The 20,733-nt window shown below is 32.4% G+C and overlaps 1 protein-coding gene across 1 annotated transcript; it reads right to left on the reverse strand.

Annotated features, from left to right (window-relative positions):
• Positions 1–1,303: 1,303 nt before the first annotated feature.
• Positions 1,304–16,886, reverse strand: LOC146311729 (uncharacterized). The gene is made up of 5 exons (XM_084740849.1): positions 16,530–16,886; positions 15,157–15,270; positions 14,883–15,041; positions 14,657–14,783; positions 1,304–1,424 (listed from the first exon to the last, which is right to left on the reverse strand). The coding sequence occupies exons 1-5, from the start codon at positions 16,822–16,824 to the stop codon at positions 1,316–1,318; spliced, it is 804 nt and encodes a 267-aa protein (XP_084596975.1). The 5' UTR covers positions 16,825–16,886; the 3' UTR covers positions 1,304–1,315.
• Positions 16,887–20,733: the final 3,847 nt, after the last annotated feature.

Consider the following 20,733-nt stretch of genomic DNA (forward strand, 5'->3'; position numbering starts at 1 on the left):
CTTAGATAAGTTGGAAAAAGCCTACTTGTTTCAATGACTGTTGCCTCATTATAACATTTTTCTTTTTTCTTTAATGAAAAGGATTTTATTGAAATTAATGTAATTTGTCCAGTAACTGAGTGATTGTTTTATACTGGTTTATGTTACATAGGATGCTAAATCTCCTTACAGACAGGTGACATATTCTTCATGTTGAATTGCTTTTAGAGGCCCCTGGGGACAAAAGCGGTAGTTTCCACCACTATAACCACATAATATAGCCTCAAAAATAAAGTTATCTAAAAAAAAATTTTGTCTAACATACCACTTACTGTAACCTTGTCTGGGAAACTGTAAACACAGACCTGTTTCACCTGATTTCATGGAGAATCTGTCTCGGTCTTGCTGATGGTCTCATTTGCTTGTGCAGGTCATACAGAGACGTCATTATTAAACCAGTTAAAAACTCCTTGTAGCTTTAATTTGTCACCTTTCTGTCAGATTCTATCATGAAACATACATTTGGTTGTTTATAGTACAATCAAATCTAATCAAATTTGATGATGAAACGAAATGGGACCCGATCATTTCAAGCATGTATAAATGTGTCATTCACCACAACTGTAAGGTGCTGGAAAAGCTTGAAAATGCTTAAAAATCCCCTGAAGCTGACTTTAGAAGATCTTTAGGAACACTATAAAAATAGTCCAAAAAACAATATGAACAATGGAAATGCTTCAGTTCAAAATAACAACTCCGTGAACTGAAACAGAGGAATGAAAGAAGCTGTGGCATTTGAATAGTGTTGTGGTTGACAAATTCATGAAAACAATTCTTTGTAAGACTTGTCTGGTTATGGGCACATATTTGCATATGCATTTCCATTTTCCTTTCAGATAACGGCTGTTATAAACATGTTTCCTGGCAGACAAAACACGAAGCTGTATGTGTAACATGGCTTTGAACCTTGTTCATTTCAGGATCAGTTTGGTGCAGCAGAGCATCGGACACAATAACTAGTCTAGAGTTCACTGAAGTGAGCAGTGTTCTGAATGGCAGTGTTGGCTTCTGCAAGCTGTGAGCTTGAAATAAGTCCATGTTGTGCAGATAATTCAGGAGGAAAGTTCACTTTCATAGTATGTTTCACGTAAGTTATCCAAGACTTTGTGCAGTTTGTACTTGTAGTCGACTCCAGGCACATTGTTGCTATCAGTTGCACAGTCATAAGTTAGACAATGCCTTGTCCATGCTTGTGGAGTGTCCCGAATGTAGTGCTGAAGACAGCCAAGGCTGAGCTCCAAGACCATAGGAAACTGTCGCTGAAGTAATCTCTGCGTCACAACGGCTCAAAGGTGTGTATGTGTTCCTGGCACTGGGGACAGTGGTGTTGGACGTCCCTGAAACGGTCCATGAAGAAAGGGATCAAACAGCAGCCTGCGACACAACTGTGGAGGGAAAAAAAGGACGAGATCGGAGCTGTGACAAGTGATGTGTAAGGTCAAAGTTCAGTCTTTGTCTTTAAATGAACAATAGGTACGTTCTGTCGTCAGAGGTCTCTCACATTAAAACAATGACAAAAGACGTAATTTGATGACATTGTGAAGTAGCGTAGGAACCAAACGTAAACAAAATACATCAACAAAGAGCGATGAACTGAACTATCCAACCTGCTGCTCTTGTTCAGCATTGCTGCTATGAAATCATATACTTAAATTAATAGCTTGGCATACATGAAAACATGTTAATTTGCTACCCTGCTGAGAGGTAGAACATCTTATCTGTTAAATATGTAGTTACAACCTGTTGACTGTTAACCCTCTATGGTACACATTATGATGCCAGTGAGGGAAAAAATGTTTGGAGTGTTTTTATGTCTCAAAATAGACTAAATAAACATAATCTGAAGAATTTTTTTTTTAATTTTTATTTTTGGAAGTTTTTGTGGTTCGTTTCCTGTAGGCAACATTGTACCATAATGGTGCATAAGTGAAAAAGAATGTTCCTTTTCCAATTTGAACATTGTTTATTTCATAAACATGTGCAAAAATATTCAATAACATCAAGAAGTCACAATTCATTTTAAATTTTAAATTAAAAAGAATTATAAAAAGAATTTATATATATATATATATATATATATATATATATATATATATATATATATATATATGTATGTATGTATGTATGGTCATATATATGTATGTATGTATGTATGTATGGTCATATGTATGTATGTATGTATGTATGGTCATATGTATGTATGTATGGTCATATGTATGTATGCATGGTCATATGTATGTATGTATGCTCATATGTATGTATGCATGGTCATATGTATGTATGTATTCTCATATGTATGTATGTATGTATGTATGTATGTATGCTCATATGTATGTATGTATATACGCTCATATGTATGTATGCTCATATGTATGTATGCTCATATGTATGTATGTATGTATGTATGTATGGTCACATGTATGTATGTATGCATGGTCATATGTATGTATGTATGTATGTATGTATGTCTGTATGTATGTATGTATGTATGCTCATATGTATGTATGTATGTATGTATGTATGCATGGTCATATGTATGACCATATGTATGTATGTATGCTCATATGTATGTATGTATGGTCATATGAATGTATGCATGGTCATATGTATGTATGGTCATATGTATGCATGTATGGTCATAAGTATGTATGTATGTATGTCTGTATGTATGGTCATATGTATGTATGTTTGTATGCATGGTCATATGTTTGGCCATATGTATGAATGTATGCTCATATGTATGTATGCTCATATGTATGTACGTATGTATGTATGTATGCTCATATGTATGTATGCTCATATGTATGTATGTATGTATGCTCATATGTATGTATGTATGTATGTATGTATGTATGCATGTATGGTCATATGTATGTATGTATGTATGCTCATATGTATGTATGTATGTATGTATGTATGTATGGTCATATCCTTCTATGGTACACATTATGATGCCAGTGAGGGAAATGTGTTTATTATATTTATGTCTCAAAATAGACTAAATAAACATAATCTGAAGAAATTTTATTTTTATTTTTATTTTTGGAAGTTTTTGGGTTTCGTTGCCTGTAGGCAACATTGTACCATAATGGTGCATAAGTGAAAAAGAATGTTCCTTTTCCAATTTGAACATTGTTTATTTCATAAACATGTGCAAAAATATTCAATAACATCAAGAAGTCACAATTCATTTTAAATTTTAAATTAAAAAGAATTATGAAAAGAATTTATATATAAATGTATGTATGTATGTATGTATGTATGTATGGTCATATATATGTATGTATGTATGTATGTATGGTCATATGTACGTATGTATGTATGTATGTATGCTCATATGTATGTATGTATGCTCATATGTATGTATGCATGGTCATATGTATGTATATATGCTCATATGTATATATGCATGGTCATATGTATGTATGTATTCTCATATGTATGTATGTATGTATGTATGTATGTATGTATGTATGTATGGTCATATGTATGTATGTATATATGCTCATATGTATGTATGCTCATATGTATGTATGTATGTATGTATGGCCACATGTATGTATGTATGCATGGTCATATGTATGTATGTATGTATGTATGCATGTATGCTCATATGTATGTATGTATGTATGTATGTATGTATGCATGGTCATATGTATGACCATATGTATGTATGTATGTGTATATGTATGTATGGTCATATGAATGTATGCATGGTCATATGTATGTATGGTCATATGTATGCATGTATGGTCATAAGTATGTATGTATGTATGTATGTATGTATGTATGTATGGTCATATGTATGTATGGTCATATGTATGTATGTTTGTATGCATGGTCATATGTTTGGTCATATGTATGAATGTATGCTCATATGTATGTATGCTCATATGTATGTACGTATGTATGTATGTATGCTCATATGTATGTATGCTCATATGTATGTATGTATGTATGCTCATATGTATGTATGTATGTATGTATGTATGCATGTATGGTCATATGTATGTATGTATGTATGCTCATATGTATGTATGTATGTATGTATGTATGTATGCTCATATCCTTCTATGGTACACATTATGATGCCGGTGAGGGAAATGTGTTTATTATATTTCTGTCTCAAAATAGACTTAATAAACATAATCTGAAGAAATTTTATTTTTATTTTTATTTTTGGAAGTTTTTGGGGTTCGTTGCCTGTAGGCAACATTGTACCATAATGGTGCATAAGTGAAAAAGAATGTTCCTTTTCCAATTTAAACATTGTTTATTTCATAAACATGTGCAAAAATATTCAATAACATCAAGAAGTCACAATTCATTTTAAATTTTAAATTAAAAAGAATTATAAAAAGAATTTATATATATATATGTATGTATGTATGTATGTATGTATGGTCATATATATGTATGTATGTATGTATGTATGTATGTATGTATGGTCATATCCCTCTATGGTACACATTATGATGCCAGTGAGGGAAAAAATGTTTGGAGTGTTTTTATGTCTCAAAATAGACTAAATAAACATAATCTGAAGAAATTTTATTTTTATTTTTATTTTTGGAAGTTTTTGGGGTTCGTTGCCTGTAGGCAACATTGTACCATAATGGTGCATAAGTGAAAAAGAATGTTCCTTTTCCAATTTCAACATTGTTTACTTCATAAACATGTGCAAAACTATTCAATAACATCAAGAAGTCACAATTCATTTTAAATTTTAAATTAAATTTTTTTTTAAAAAGAATTTATATATATATATATATATATATATATATATGTATGTATGTATGTATGTATGTATGGTCATATATATGTATGTATGTATGTATGTATGTATGTATGTATGTATGTATGGTCATATGTATGTATGTATGAATGTATGTATGTATGTATGTATGCTCATATGTATGTATGTATGTATGTATGGTCACATGTATGTATGTATGCATGGTCATATGTATGTATGTATGTATGCATGTATGCTCATATGTATGTATGTATGTATGTATGTATGTATGCATGTTCATATGTATGACCATATGTATGTATGCATGTGTATATGTATGTATGGTCATATGAATGTATGCATGGTCATATGTATGTATGGTCATATGTATGCATGTATGGTCATATGTATGTATGTATGTATGTATGTATGTATGTATGTATGGTCATATGTATGTATGTATGAATGTATGTATGTATGTATGTATGCTCATATGTATGTATGTATGTATGTATGTATGTATGGTCACATGTATGTATGTATGCATGGTCATATGTATGTATGTATGTATGCATGTATGCTCATATGTATGTATGTATGTATGCATGGTCATATGTATGACCATATGTATGTATGTATGTGGATATGTATGTATGGTCATATGAATGTATGCATGGTCATATGTATGTATGGTCATATGTATGCATGTATGGTCATAAGTATGTATGTATGTATGTATGTATGGTCATATGTATGTATGGTCATATGTATGTATGTTTGTATGCATGGTCATATGTTTGGTCATATGTATGAATGTATGCTCATATGTATGTATGCTCATATGTATGTACGTATGTATGTATGTATGCTCATATGTATGTATGCTCATATGTATGTATGTATGTATGCTCATATGTATGTATGTATGTATGTATGTATGCATGTATGGTCATATGTATGTATGTATGTATGCTCATATGTATGTATGTATGTATGTATGTATGCTCATATCCTTCTATGGTACACATTATGATGCCAGTGAGGGAAATGTGTTTATTATATTTATGTCTCAAAATAGACTAAATAAACATAATCTGAAGAAATTTTATTTTTATTTTTGGAAGTTTTTGGGATTCATTGCCTGTAGGCAACATTGTACCATAATGGTGCATAAGTGAAAAAGAATGTTCCTTTTCCAATTTGAACATTGTTTATTTCATAAACATGTGCAAAAATATTCAATAACATCAAGAAGTCACAATTCATTTTAAATTTTAAACTAAAAAGAATTATAAAAAGAATTTATATATATATATGTATGTATGTATGTATGTATGTATGTATGGTCATATATATGTATGTATGTATGTATGTATGTATGTATGGTCATATCCCTCTATGGTACACATTATGATGCCAGTGAGGGAAAAAATGTTTGGAGTGTTTTTATGTCTCAAAATAGACTAAATAAACATAATCTGAAGAAATTTTATTTTTATTTTTATTTTTGGAAGTTTTTGGGGTTCGTTGCCTGTAGGCAACATTGTACCATAATGGTGCATAAGTGAAAAAGAATGTTCCTTTTCCAATTTGAACATTATTTATTTCATAAACATATGCAAAAATATTCAATAACATCAAGAAGTCACAATTCATTTTAAATTTTAAATTATTTTTTTTTTTTTAAAGAATTTATATATATATATATATGTATGTATGTATGTATGTGTGGTCATATATATGTATGTATGTATGTATGTATGTATGTATGGTCATATGTATGTATGTATGTATGTATGTATGCTCATATGTATGTATGTATGTATGTATGGTCACATGTATGTATGTATGTATGTATGTATGCTCATATGTATGTATGTATGTATGTATGTATGTATGTATGCATGGTCATATGTATGACCATATGTATGTATGTATGTGTATATGTATGTATGGTCATATGAATGTATGCATGGTCATATGTATGTATGGTCATATGTATGCATGTATGGTCATAAGTATGTATGTATGTATGTATGTATGTATGTATGGTCATATGTATGTATGGTCATATGTATGTATGTTTGTATGCATGGTCATATGTTTGGTCATATGTATGAATGTATGCTCATATGTATGTATGCTCATATGTATGTACGTATGTATGTATGTATGCTCATATGTATGTATGCTCATATGTATGTATGTATGTATGCTCATATGTATGTATGTATGTATGTATGTATGTATGCATGTATGGTCATATGTATGTATGTATGTATGCTCATATGTATGTATGTATGAATGTATGTATGTATGGTCATATCCTTCTATGGTACACATTATGATGCCAGTGAGGGAAATGTGTTTATTATATTTATGTCTCAAAATAGACTAAATAAACATAATCTGAAGAAATTTTATTTTTATTTTTATTTTTGGAAGTTTTTGGGGTTCATTGCCTGTAGGCAACATTGTACCATAATGGTGCATAAGTGAAAAAGAATGTTCCTTTTCCAATTTGAACATTGTTTATTTCATAAACATGTGCAAAAATATTCAATAACATCAAGAAGTCACAATTCATTTTAAATTTTAAACTAAACAGAATTATAAAAAGAATTTATATATATATATGTATGTATGTATGTATGTATGTATGGTCATATATATGTATGTATGTATGTATGTATGTATGTATGTATGGTCATATCCCTCTATGGTACACATTATGATGCCAGTGAGGGAAAAAATGTTTGGAGTGTTTTTATGTCTCAAAATAGACTAAATAAACATAATCTGAAGAAATTTTATTTTTATTTTTATTTTTGGAAGTTTTTGGGGTTCGTTGCCTGTAGGCAACATTGTACCATAATGGTGCATAAGTGAAAAAGAATGTTCCTTTTCCAATTTGAACATTGTTTATTTCATAAACATGTGCAAAACTATTCAATAACATCAAGAAGTCACAATTCATTTTAAATTTTGAATTAAAATTTTTTTTAAAAAGAATTTATATATATATATATATGTATGTATGTATGTATGTATGGTCATATGTATGTATGTATGTATGTATGTATGTATGTATGGTCATATGTATGTATGTATGAATGTATGTATGTATGTATGTATGCTCATATGTATGTATGTATGTATGTATGGTCACATGTATGTATGTATGCATGGTCATATGTATGTATGTATGTATGCATGTATGCTCATATGTATGTATGTATGTATGTATGTATGTATGTATGTATGTATGTATGCATGGTCATATGTATGACCATATGTATGTATGTATGTGTATATGTATGTATGGTCATATGAATGTATGCATGGTCATATGTATGTATGGTCATATGTATGCATGTATGGTCATAAGTATGTATGTATGTATGTATGTATGTATGTATGTATGTATGTATGGTCATATGTATGTATGGTCATATGTATGTATGTTTGTATGCATGGTCATATGTTTGGTCATATGTATGAATGTATGCTCATATGTATGTATGCTCATATGTATGTACGTATGTATGTATGTATGCTCATATGTATGTATGCTCATATGTATGTATGTATGTATGCTCATATGGATGTATGTATGTATGTATGTATGTATGCATGTATGGTCATATGTATGTATGTATGTATGCTCATATGTATGTATGTATGTATGTATGTATGTATGGTCATATCCTTCTATGGTACACATTATGATGCCAGTGAGGGAAATGTGTTTATTATATTTATGTCTCAAAATAGACTAAATAAACATAATCTGAAGAAATTTTATTTTTATTTTTATTTTTGGAAGTTTTTGGGGTTCATTGCCTGTAGGCAACATTGTACCATAATGGTGCATAAGTGAAAAAGAATGTTCCTTTTCCAATTTGAACATTGTTTATTTCATAAACATGTGCAAAAATATTCAATAACATCAAGAAGTCACAATTCATTTTAAATTTTAAATTAAAAAGAATTATAAAAAGAATTTATATATATATATGTATGTATGTATGTATGTATGTATGTATGGTCATATATATGTATGTATGTATGTATGTATGTATGTATGTATGGTCATATATATGTATGTATGTATGTATGTATGTATGTATGTATGTATGGTCATATGTATGTATGTATGCTCATATGTATGTATGCATGGTCATATGTATGTATGTATGCTCATATGTATGTATGCATGGTCATATGTATGTATGTATTCTCATATGTATGTATGTATGTATGTATGTATGTATGTATGGTCATATGAATGTATGCATGGTCATATGTATGTATGGTCATATGTATGCATGTATGGTCATAAGTATGTATGTATGTATGTATGTATGTATGGTCACATGTATGTATGGTCATATGTATGTATGTTTGTATGCATGGTCATATGTTTGGCCATATGTATGAATGTATGCTCATATGTATGTATGCTCATATGTATGTATGTATGTATGTATGTATGCATGTATGGTCATATGTATGTATGTATGTATGCTCATATGTATGTATGTATGTATGTATGTATGTATGGTCATATCCCTCTATGGTACACATTATGATGCCAGTGAGGGAAATGTGTTTATTATATTTATGTCTCAAAATAGACTAAATAAACATAATCTGAAGAAATTTTATTTTTATTTTTATTTTTGGAAGTTTTTGGGGTTCGTTGCCTGTAGGCAACATTGTACCATAATGGTGCATAAGTGAAAAAGAATGTTCCTTTTCCAATTTGAACATTGTTTATTTCATAAACATGTGCAAAAATATTCAATAACATCAAGAAGTCACAATTCATTTTAAATTTTAAATTAAAAAGAATTATAAAAAGAATTATATATATATATATATATATATATATATATATATATATATATATATATATATATATATATGTACGTATGTATGTATGTATGGTCATATATATGTATGTATGTATGTATGTATGTATGCTCATATGTATGTATGTATGTATGTATGCTCAGATGTATGTATGTATGCTCATATGTATGTATGCATGGTCATATGTATGTATGTATGCTCATATGTATGTATGCATGGTCATATGTATGTATGTTTTCTCATATGTATGTATGTATGTATGTATGTATGTATGGTCATATGAATGTATGCATGGTCATATGTATGTATGGTCATATGTATGTATGTTTGTATGCATGGTCATATGTTTGGCCATATGTATGAATGTATGCTCATATGTATGTATGCTCATATGTATGTACGTATGTATGTATGTATGCTCATATGTATGTATGCTCATATGTATGTATGCTCATATGTATGTATGTATGTATGTATGCATGTATGGTCATATGTATGTATGTATGTATGCTCATATGTATGTATGTATGTATGTATGTATGGTCATATCCCTCTATGGTACACATTATGATGCCAGTGAGGGAAATGTGTTTATTATATTTATGTCTCAAAATAGACTTAATAAACATAATCTGAAGAAATTTTATTTTTATTTTTATTTTTGGAAGTTTTTGGGGTTCGTTGCCTGTAGGCAACATTGTACCATAATGGTGCATAAGTGAAAAAGAATGTTCCTTTTCCAATTTGAACATTATTTATTTCATAAACATATGCAAAAATATTCAATAACATCAAGAAGTCACAATTTTTTTAAAATTTTAAATGAAAAAGAATTATAAAAAGAATTTATATATATATGTATGTATGTATGTATGTATGTATGTATGTATGTATGATCATATATATGTATGTATGTATGTATGTATGTATGGTCATATGTTTGTATGTATGTATGTATGGTCATATGTATGTATGTATGGTCATATGTATGTATGCATGGTCATATGTATGTATGTATGCCCATATGTATGTATGCATGGTCATATGTATGTATGTATTCTCATATGTATGTATGTATGTATGTATGGTCATATGTATGTATGTATGTATGTATGGTCACATGTATGTATGTATGCATGGTCATATGTATGTATGTATGCATGTATGCTCATATGTATGTATGTATGTATGTATGCATGGTCATATGTATGACCATATGTATGTATGTATGTATGTGTATATGTATGTATGGTCATATGAATGTATGCATGGTCATATGTATGTATGGTCATATGTATGCATGTATGGTCATATGTATGTATGTATGTATGTATGTATGTATGGTCATATGTATGTATGGTCATATGTATGAATGTATGCTCATATGTATGTATGCTCATATGTATGTACGTATGTATGTATGTATGCTCATATATATGTATGCTCATATGTATGTATGTATGTATGTATGCATGTATGGTCATATGTATGTATGTATGTATGCTCATATGTATGTATGTATGTATGTATGTATGTATGTATGGTCATATCCCTCTATGGTACACATTATGATGCCAGCGAGGGAAATGTGTTTATTATATTTATGTCTCAAAATAGACTAAATAAACATAATCTGAAGAAATTTTATTTTTATTTTTATTTTTGGAAGTTTTTGGGGTTCGTTGCCTATAGGCAACATTGTACCATAATGGTGCATAAGTGAAAAAGAATGTGCCTTTTCCAATTTGAACATTATTTATTTCATAAACATATGCAAAAATATTCAATAACATCAAGAAGTCACAATTCTTTTTAAATTTTAAATTAAAAAGAATTATAAAAAGAATTTATATATATATGTATGTATGTATGTATGTATGTATGTATGTATGGTCATATATATGTATGTATGTATGTACGTATGTATGGTCATATGTATGTATGTATGTATGTATGGTCATATGTATGTATGTATGCTCATATGTATGTATGCATGGTCATATGTATGTATGTATGCTCATATGTATGTATGCATGGTCATATGTATGTATGTATGTATTCTCATATGTATGTATGTATGTATGTATGTATGTATGGTCATATGTATGTATGTATATATGCTCATATGTATGTATGCTTATATGTATGTATGTATGTATGTATGTATGTATGGTCACATGTATGTATGTATGTATGCTCATATGTATGTATGTATGTATGTATGTATGTATGTATGGTCATATGAATGTATGCATGGTCATATGTATGTATGGTCATATGTATGCATGTATGGTCATAAGTATGTATGTATGTATGTATGTATGTATGTATGTATGTTTGTATGTATGCATGGTCATATGTATGAATGTATGCTCATATGTATGTACGTATGTATTTATGTATGCTCATATGTATGTATGCTCATATGTATGTATGTATGTATGTATGCTCATATGTATGTATGTATGTATTTATGCTCATATGTATGTATGTATGTATGCTCATATGTATGTATGTATGTATGCATGTATGTATTCATGTATGGTCATATGTATGTATGTATGTATCCTCATATGTATGTATGTATGTATGTATGTATGGTCATATCCCTCTATGGTACACATTATGATACCAGTGAGGGAAATGTGTTCATTATATTTATGTCTCAAAATAGACTAAATAAACATAATCTGAAGAAATTTTATTTTTATTTTTATTTTTGGAAGTTTTTGGGGTTCGTTGCCTGTAGGCAACATTGTACCATAATGGTGCATAAGTGAAAAAGAACGTTCCTTTTCCAATTTGAACATTGTTTATTTCATAAACATATGCAAAAATATTCAATAACATCAAGAAGTCACAATTCATTTTAAATTTTAAATTAAAAAGAATTATAAAAAGAATTTATATATATATGTATGTATGTATGTATGTATGGTCATATATGTGTATGTATGTATGGTCATATGTATGTATGTATGTATGTATGTATGTATGTATGTACGTATGTACGTATGAATGCATGTATGCTCATATGTATGTATGTATGTATGTATGCTCATATGTATGTATGTGTATGTATGTATGTACGGTCATATGTATGTATGTATGTATGTATGTATGTATGCTCATATGTATGTATGTATATATGTATGTATATATGTATGTATGTATGTATGTATGTATGTATGTATGTATGCTCATATGTATGTATGTATATATGTATGTATATATGTATGTATGTATGTATGTATGTATGCTCATATGTATGTATGTATGTATGTATGTATGTATGTATGCTCATATGTATGTATGTATGCATGGTCACATGTATGTATGTATGTATGTATGTATGTATGTATATGTATGGTCATATGTATCTATGCATGTATGTATGTATGTATGCTCATATGTATGTATGTATATATGTATGTATGTATGTATGTATGTATGTATGTATGTATGCTCATATGTATGTATGTGTATGTATGTATGTACGGTCATATGTATGTATGTATGTATGTATGTATGTATGCTCATATGTATGTATGTATATATGTATGTATGTATGTATGTATGTATGTATGTATGTATGCTCATATGTATGTATGTATGTATGCATGTATGTATTCATGTATGGTCATATGTATGTATGTATGTATCCTCATATGTATGTATGTATGTATGTATGTATGGTCATATCCCTCTATGGTACACATTATGATGCCAGTGAGGGAAATGTGCAAAAATATTCAATAACATCAAGAAGTCACAATTCATTTTAAATTTTAAATTAAAAAGAATTTTAAAAAGAATTTAAAACGTTTCTTGGCTAAATGTTGCCTGTAGGCAACATTGTACTATTTAGGAACAACCCATTGAAATAAATGTGTAAAGTATAAAACTTTAAACTACTTAAATCAACAAAGATAACCATTACCATAACCATTTGAAAAACAAAAACAACAAATTCCAGTGTTTGATCATCACTGCTTCATTTCAGTGCATGTTTTGTGTCAGTCCCCTGTGTCTTTCCTGACATGTGTTGCCATCACTTGTGGTGTTGCTGCTCAGTGCTTATGGAACTCCATGAAGCAATTTTTTTCAGGAGTGAAGCACAGGCAGGTGACACATTTTGTGCACTGTGATTTCACTATACCCTTACATCCAGGGTATCTGCATCTGCCCTTTTTCTCCACCCAAATAGGCCAGTGGTCAGTGTTGTGTTTGCTATAGTGATTCCATAATGGTTCACTGTTGCAGGCAACATTGCAACTTTCCATGATGGCACGTTGTTGCCTCAGGGCAACAGCTGCATTTTAACAAGTATCCACTATTAAATTAGTAAATAAGTTGCATGAAACTATGAAAACTTAAAGTTTACTCACCTATTAGTGTGAAGACATTTTGTTCCAGGTGGAAAAGGGACAAAAAATAACTTTTTGAGTCTTTTTTTTGCAGCAAGATAGCAGAGCTGTCTCCTTAGAAAAAGCCCGCCAAGAAGGGTTTCAAAATCGCTTCCTGAGGTCATGTGACAACTTAAAGCATTGTTAATGGTTCCCTATGGTTTTACCTCTTTTTTAAAGTATCGCATCATTTAAAGGGATGCATTGTGGAGATGTGACAGGGCAAAAATGGGTTTGTTGCCTGAGGGCAACATGGTACCATAGAGGGTTAACTTAGCTTAGCATAAAGACTGGAAACGAGGAAACAGCTAGCCTGACTTTCTCCAAATGGAAAAAAATTTATAGAGATTTAGAGATTTATATCCTGTGGTGGGTGAGCTGTTACCCCTCCTTCCAATTTTGATGCTAAGCTAAGCTAACGTGTCCTGGCTGCAGGTTTATGTTACGTACAGGTATGAGACTCTTGGCAAGAGAGCAAATAAGTGTTTTCACAAAATTTTACAAAATGTCAAACTAATCCTTTGAAGACTGGTTTAAACACAACAGCACGGTGAGGTAAAAAAAAAAAATTCTACAGCCAATCAGGTGGGAGAAGACGTACCCCATCGAGGAGCTCAAGCAGCAAAGCATCCACACAGTGCTGCCAACTTTTCTGTGGGTTTCTGTGAAGACGACCTCTTGGCAGGACGGACACTGGGTGACAGCTGCTGTTTGACCCAGACTGTTCGCTTAACCATGACAGAGACAGACAGTTACCGGCCTGATAGACACTCATATGTAGGCAAATGTATGACTAATACTGTTAAGTGTGTGCGAGTGTGTGTTACCTGGAACGACTGTGTGTGTCGGTCTTTGCGCCTCAGGCCTAGTTTTTACTCTCTGCTCCAGTGTTGTGTCCTCCTGTGTCAGCTGGGGAGGCGGCAGCAGGTAGATCCCCCCACGGGGTGGCTCAGGTTTATGAAAAGTGGGACGCACATCCCGCTGACCTGATTTCAAATACGAGCAGTTATAACCTGTTTCTTCAGAGCGACATTACAGATGCATTAAGTGATATCTTCATGTAAGAAAGGTGGTTTTAACCGGAAGTAGGAGTGACATTACTGGGTTCGGAGCTCTCTCCATGTTTCTTCAACTCCTCCCTTTGACCCAGCAGCTCCTCCAGCTCCTTCTGGATGACCTCCAGCTCGCCCAGATCACCACTGTCCCTGCTGGTACCTGACAACATGAAACAGAGAGAAATTTACTAAGCTGAAACAGATCTCAGGCGTGCTGGATCAGCCCATCTGTAAAACATTTATCATTGCAGTTGGGGCCTCGAAACTAACAAAATAGGAAAAATTTTTTAGACAAGTCAGTTATGACTGATTATATGAACAAATATTATTGTTAGCTAGTCAAATAAATTATTTCACTCTTGCATTTGTCTTTTTCTAACTCGTTTTAGTTTCCCACCATGTTTTTTTTATTTCTTTTTCTTACCATACATTTAATGATTCTTTTTTCCCCATGTCATATACGATACTATACGATAATGAGATGGAAGTACTTAAAGCCTCTATATTATAAGCAAACAGATCAGCTGATTCTGATTCTCCGCGAAATCAGATCAAACCAGCATGTGTTGCGTTTTCCCAGGCAAAATAACAGTGAGTAGTAAGTTAGTCAGTTAAGATGAAGTAGGAAGAGACTGTTATTTAAATGATTTTTATTTTTGACATGATATTTTGTGGTTATGTTGGTGGAAACAAAATCAAGAAAATATGCAAATTCCTTGTAGTAGCTTTCCGACAGAAAGCTTCTAGCTAGCTCCTATTTTGTTAGCTAACTTTCCGTTATCCTGCTGACTAAACTACACTATAGCCCACTTGAAAAATATAATGTAACAAAGATAAGTCAAAAATAAAAAGAATACTTAAATGACTTAACTCAATGACGGTGGAGGGAGAAAAGTGAAGGAAAAAACATTTTAGTAAACCAACTTGGGCAACTTGGTTGGTGTTAGCTTGCTGGATAAAATGCGTTTATGATTTATTTTTTGGTCTGTATTTAATGTCTATAATCACTGAAACCCTCAACCCTCAAACTCCATTTTCAGAGCTCAGCTGTTACTTATTGATGGGTCTCCATAATTCTCAACCTGGGATTATCAGACAGGCCTAAATTAGGGGTCTGCGTTTTTTAAGCAATCATTTCTCATAAAGTACAGAGCGATGCAGCAGCAGTCAGTCACCAGTTAACAGGATAAAGAACACTGAGTTCGGAGTGAGGTTTTTTTTCTAACTCTTTTTTGTGTGAAACTTTAAAGTTATACTTCCACATGATGAAGAATTGTTGGAATGGAAAATCTCTGGCTGAAGCTCTGATTGGACATTTATAGACTGTATATACAACCTGAGGGATCACAGGCCAAAAAGGTACCACTGAATTATGGCCTTATTTCATTCTTTTTATAGTAAAATTAGCGAGTCACTCACTTTCCTTCGTTGTCCCATCTCTATTGTTCTCATCCTTCTTTCTGAAGTTCTGCATGTTGAGCAGAAAGGCTCGTCTGTTCTGTAGTTGCTGTATGCGCAGCTCCATGAGGTCTTGTGTTGTGGAGTCGTTCACCTGCTCCAGTGTCTCCTGGTTGGATTCAGGCTGGATGTCAGGATCAGAGTCACCCTGCAGCTCTTCCTCTGGGTCTGAACTGAAGGCTGTGTTCAGCATCCCTATGCTCTGCGTACGCCTGAAAGCCTGGAGGAGCACCATATCTTGGTCGGAGACCGCCATCCTGTTTTAAAGGCCTGAATCAAGGTGTTTTTGAAGTTGTTGTAACCGAATCCTCAGACTGGAGTGACCCAAAACCAGCTTAAAAACAGCTCAAAACCAGAATCTGAATCCGGGCTCAAGTCCGTATGGAGTGAGGTGGGGTTTCTCATTTGAGAAAATGATGTTGAATATTTCTGCAAATTTCTCATACAAAAAAAAAATCTTCTCTCAAAATTATTCTAAACAAACACCCAAAGTTGAAGCATTGTGAAATGCACTCATCCGAAAGATATACCTCGACTCATGAAAGCAGCTTCAACACCAGCGTCACTGAATTTGCTCGACAGATCTATTTAAATAGTGTACACAAACAGATGACACTGTAAAACATGCAAATGCCTGTGGCACATGCGGGACAATGAACAGAAGGTGACTACTGGAAGACTGCGGTCATATTACAAGGTGTGAGGTGTTGACAGGAGCTCACCAATGCCATGACATGATTTGAATTTTGTGTTGGTTCTGTGGGAAAGTGTTGGAGTTCGGGGATTTTTGATGTCATTCCTATGAATAGTAATTTCCCCATTCTCCTGTATTTTTGGAACAGTTGATTGTTTAACAGACTGTCTGTCTCCACCGGTGTTAAAAATACAACACAAGTAGTGGAGGGTGACATGACCTCAACAAAAGGCTCAAAATAGTTTAGTTCAACTACAGGTTATTCTTAATTATATTTATTTAAAACTTTGTGCACTGGTTGAATAATTACATCATGTCTGGATTCAAATTGTAAAATCACCTGTGTTAGTGTGTACTAAGTAAATTCCTGTATGGATTCAATCCAACTCAAATGATTGCCTTAGAAACAGTGATACTAATCATGTAGCAACAAATATAAAGAGCAAATCTGAGCAATGTTTACTTCCATGACCACATAATTTTGTTGGAATACATTTCATGTTTTTGTCAGTGCTCTTATGTATTGGGTTAATTAGGAAAATGTGATGTCATGTGTTTCTGTGCACCAATAAGGATTAAACAATACTTTTGATAGTTGTGTAGTTGTTTGCTTATGATGCCAGGCCACTGTCGATTAAACTGGATCAAATCCACAGAGCCTTGAGTTGGGGTGTTAAATTCAAGCGTATTAGTAAAATGAAAGGATGTTTTTTCCTAAACTTTAACTTTGATAGTTTGTTGTTTAGTGTAAAACACAAACAGTTGATTTTTTTTTTTGGTCACTTGAGGGCAGAGGAAACAACTCTTACTTATGCATCCAGCAGTTATGGAGCAACATTAGCATTCATTTGGACTCTTGTTTCTGGCAAGCTGATGAATTTAAGTCCAATATTCTCTCTCCATGTAGGTCTTTTATGGTCTCCACCAACTCCCGAAGGAAACATCAGGCTTTTTAGCAACTAAATGTGTTCACTGTGTTCACCAGCTAGTTGGTAACTTTGTCTATCTGCTGTTTGATATTGGGCAGGCAGTGTCCAGTGAGTTTATCAGACGTTTTCCACTGAAGACAGCTATCCTCTGCTGCCAGAAGCAAGATTGTTCAGAGCCGTGACGTCAAAATGAAACAGTCAAGCTGTGAGCTGTAAAACCAGACCAAAACACTGAAAGGTGCTAAAACACCCTGTAGTGCAGAATTGGGTAGTCATTTCTTTGTGTATTTATCACTATGAGTGACTTATTTCATATGATATAAAGTTCCTTGATCCAGTAAATCCAAAAATATCAAACACACAATAAAGAACTTCTGCCACCAGGAGTCTCTGACACTGAAAAAATAAAAAAGGTCTTTACTCTGCCTCTAATTGGCTTACCCTGATGTTTTTATCCTAACCCGACCCAGTCTCACTCCTCATGACGTAAACCCAAGTAACCCAAACCAATGAAGGCAATGAGTACTAGCCAACCACAGTCGGAGTATGGCGGGTTAAGACTTCACCATCCTGGGAAATTAAACAATTGTGAATGAGGTCATTTTTAAGTTTTATTCACATTTGTCAACTTTCTTCCTCACTCTCTGACGTACCTTATGTTTTCCTCAAAGTTATAGCAACTAGCAACCAGTGGTGGAAAGAGTATTGCAAATCTGTACTCGAGTACAAGTACTGGTACACTGATAAAATAATACTTAATTACAAGTAAAAGTACTGGTGTTAGAAATACACTTTAGTAAAAATACAAAGTATTTGTTGCAAAAATGACTCAGAGTATTAGTTAATTTTTAACTGTTGATGCCACCGTCACTTCTCCAAACTAGGGTTGCAAATTTTGTGTGTGTAGTTGAAAATGCAATCACTTAATCAATTAACTGGTTAATAAAGAAAATTAAAATAAAAAAATAAAAATACAAGTTTAGCCATGTCAGACAAAACAAAGTCAAATGAGGTGCAGTTACTGCCATGACTGTTGAGTAAATATCCATGAATACATGTTAAATCGGTTAAATTCTTAATGGCATTTAATCAATTAATGATTGATCATTAACATCCTTACTTGAAATGTGTGCTGCCGAAGCATTTTGTTTTGTTTTTCATCCATATGTCTTGGTTTTCATTGGCCCATTTGTGATCAGATAACCTTATTGGCTACTAAAACACAGATGAAAGGTTTGGATATTAATTCATATTGTACTCAGCATTTGAAAAGTAACTAGGTAGATTACATCTTTTAATGCATACTTAAGTATGAGTAAAAGTACAGACTTGAAAATCTACAAAGTAAAGTACAAGTACCCCCCAAAACTACACAATTACAGTAATTTGAGTATTTGTAAGTAGTTATTTCCACCCCTGCTAGCAGCGACCCAGCAACAGCTAATTTCTCTGAGATTAAACATCGTTGGAAATGTGGGATAATGTAAGTACAACTTAAAATATTTAACATATGTAATATGAAATTCAGTGGAGCAAAAAGAGCAGGCACCATGGGGACTTTAATGTGTGTATATACACAGAATTTATATATTATTGAAATGTGATTTCAATAATCTGACATTTTAATGTACCGTTTTAGAAGTTCATATTTTATTAAAGATAAAGACTACTGAAAATTAAGATTACTTAAAGGCTGATTTGTCAGGGCACAACACATTCATAGTTTTTATTGTACATTAATTAAAATGTACTGGCACATTTATATTACTAAACTCATTCTGCTGAGGAGTTTTAGCTGGGGAATTTATTTCAGCCATAAACACTTGATAGTAATTCAGATACATGTTGATAAAGCTGAGTTCAAAGGTCATAACTAGTCTAAATACTTTTGTCTCAGTCGATTATTGATCTAAAAATAACATAAACCTTGTGGTGTTTGGCAGCACACAGTGTACTGGTTTGTTCGACTGTGAAACGCAGCAGTTGCCCCCACATGACAGTAGCCAGCCACCGTAACATCAATAAAGCCTGGAGCGAGTTTATAACATCAGCAGAGCAGATGATGTCTGACCTATATTCCACACACAAAATCAACCACACGCACATATACAGTGCATCGGTCTCGGTGTAAATACTGGCCACCAGACTGCAATTACATGTGCACACAGATAACGAGTGCATTTCGTGAGCCTTATCTGTGACCTCTTTTAATTTCCGATTTTTATGCCATGTTACAGTTTGATAAGGTGTTGTCATCAGCCTGTTTCTTTGTGTTTCTATGGCGCTGTGGTGATTAACTGGGTTGCTGTGCTCAAACCAACCAAACACAAAGAAGTGAACAACAAATAAGGATTATAAATTTGTACATTTTTAAGTGTGTTAACAAAACCTTAAAAAAGTATAGTGTTGTTCTAGCATCTGGCCACTAGATGTCAGTCTCCTTCACAGAAGGAGCAGGTCAGGCCTACAGAGGATTATGTCTTTAGTTTACAGGGTTGACGTCACTAGTCCTGCAGTGGCAGACCTCCATCTATCCATCCAT

The sequence above is a fragment of the Lutjanus erythropterus genome, chromosome 17 (assembly GCF_056507025.1).
Source record: "Lutjanus erythropterus isolate fLutEry1 chromosome 17, fLutEry1.hap2, whole genome shotgun sequence".
In the NCBI taxonomy this organism is placed as follows: domain Eukaryota; kingdom Metazoa; phylum Chordata; class Actinopteri; order Lutjaniformes; family Lutjanidae; genus Lutjanus; species Lutjanus erythropterus.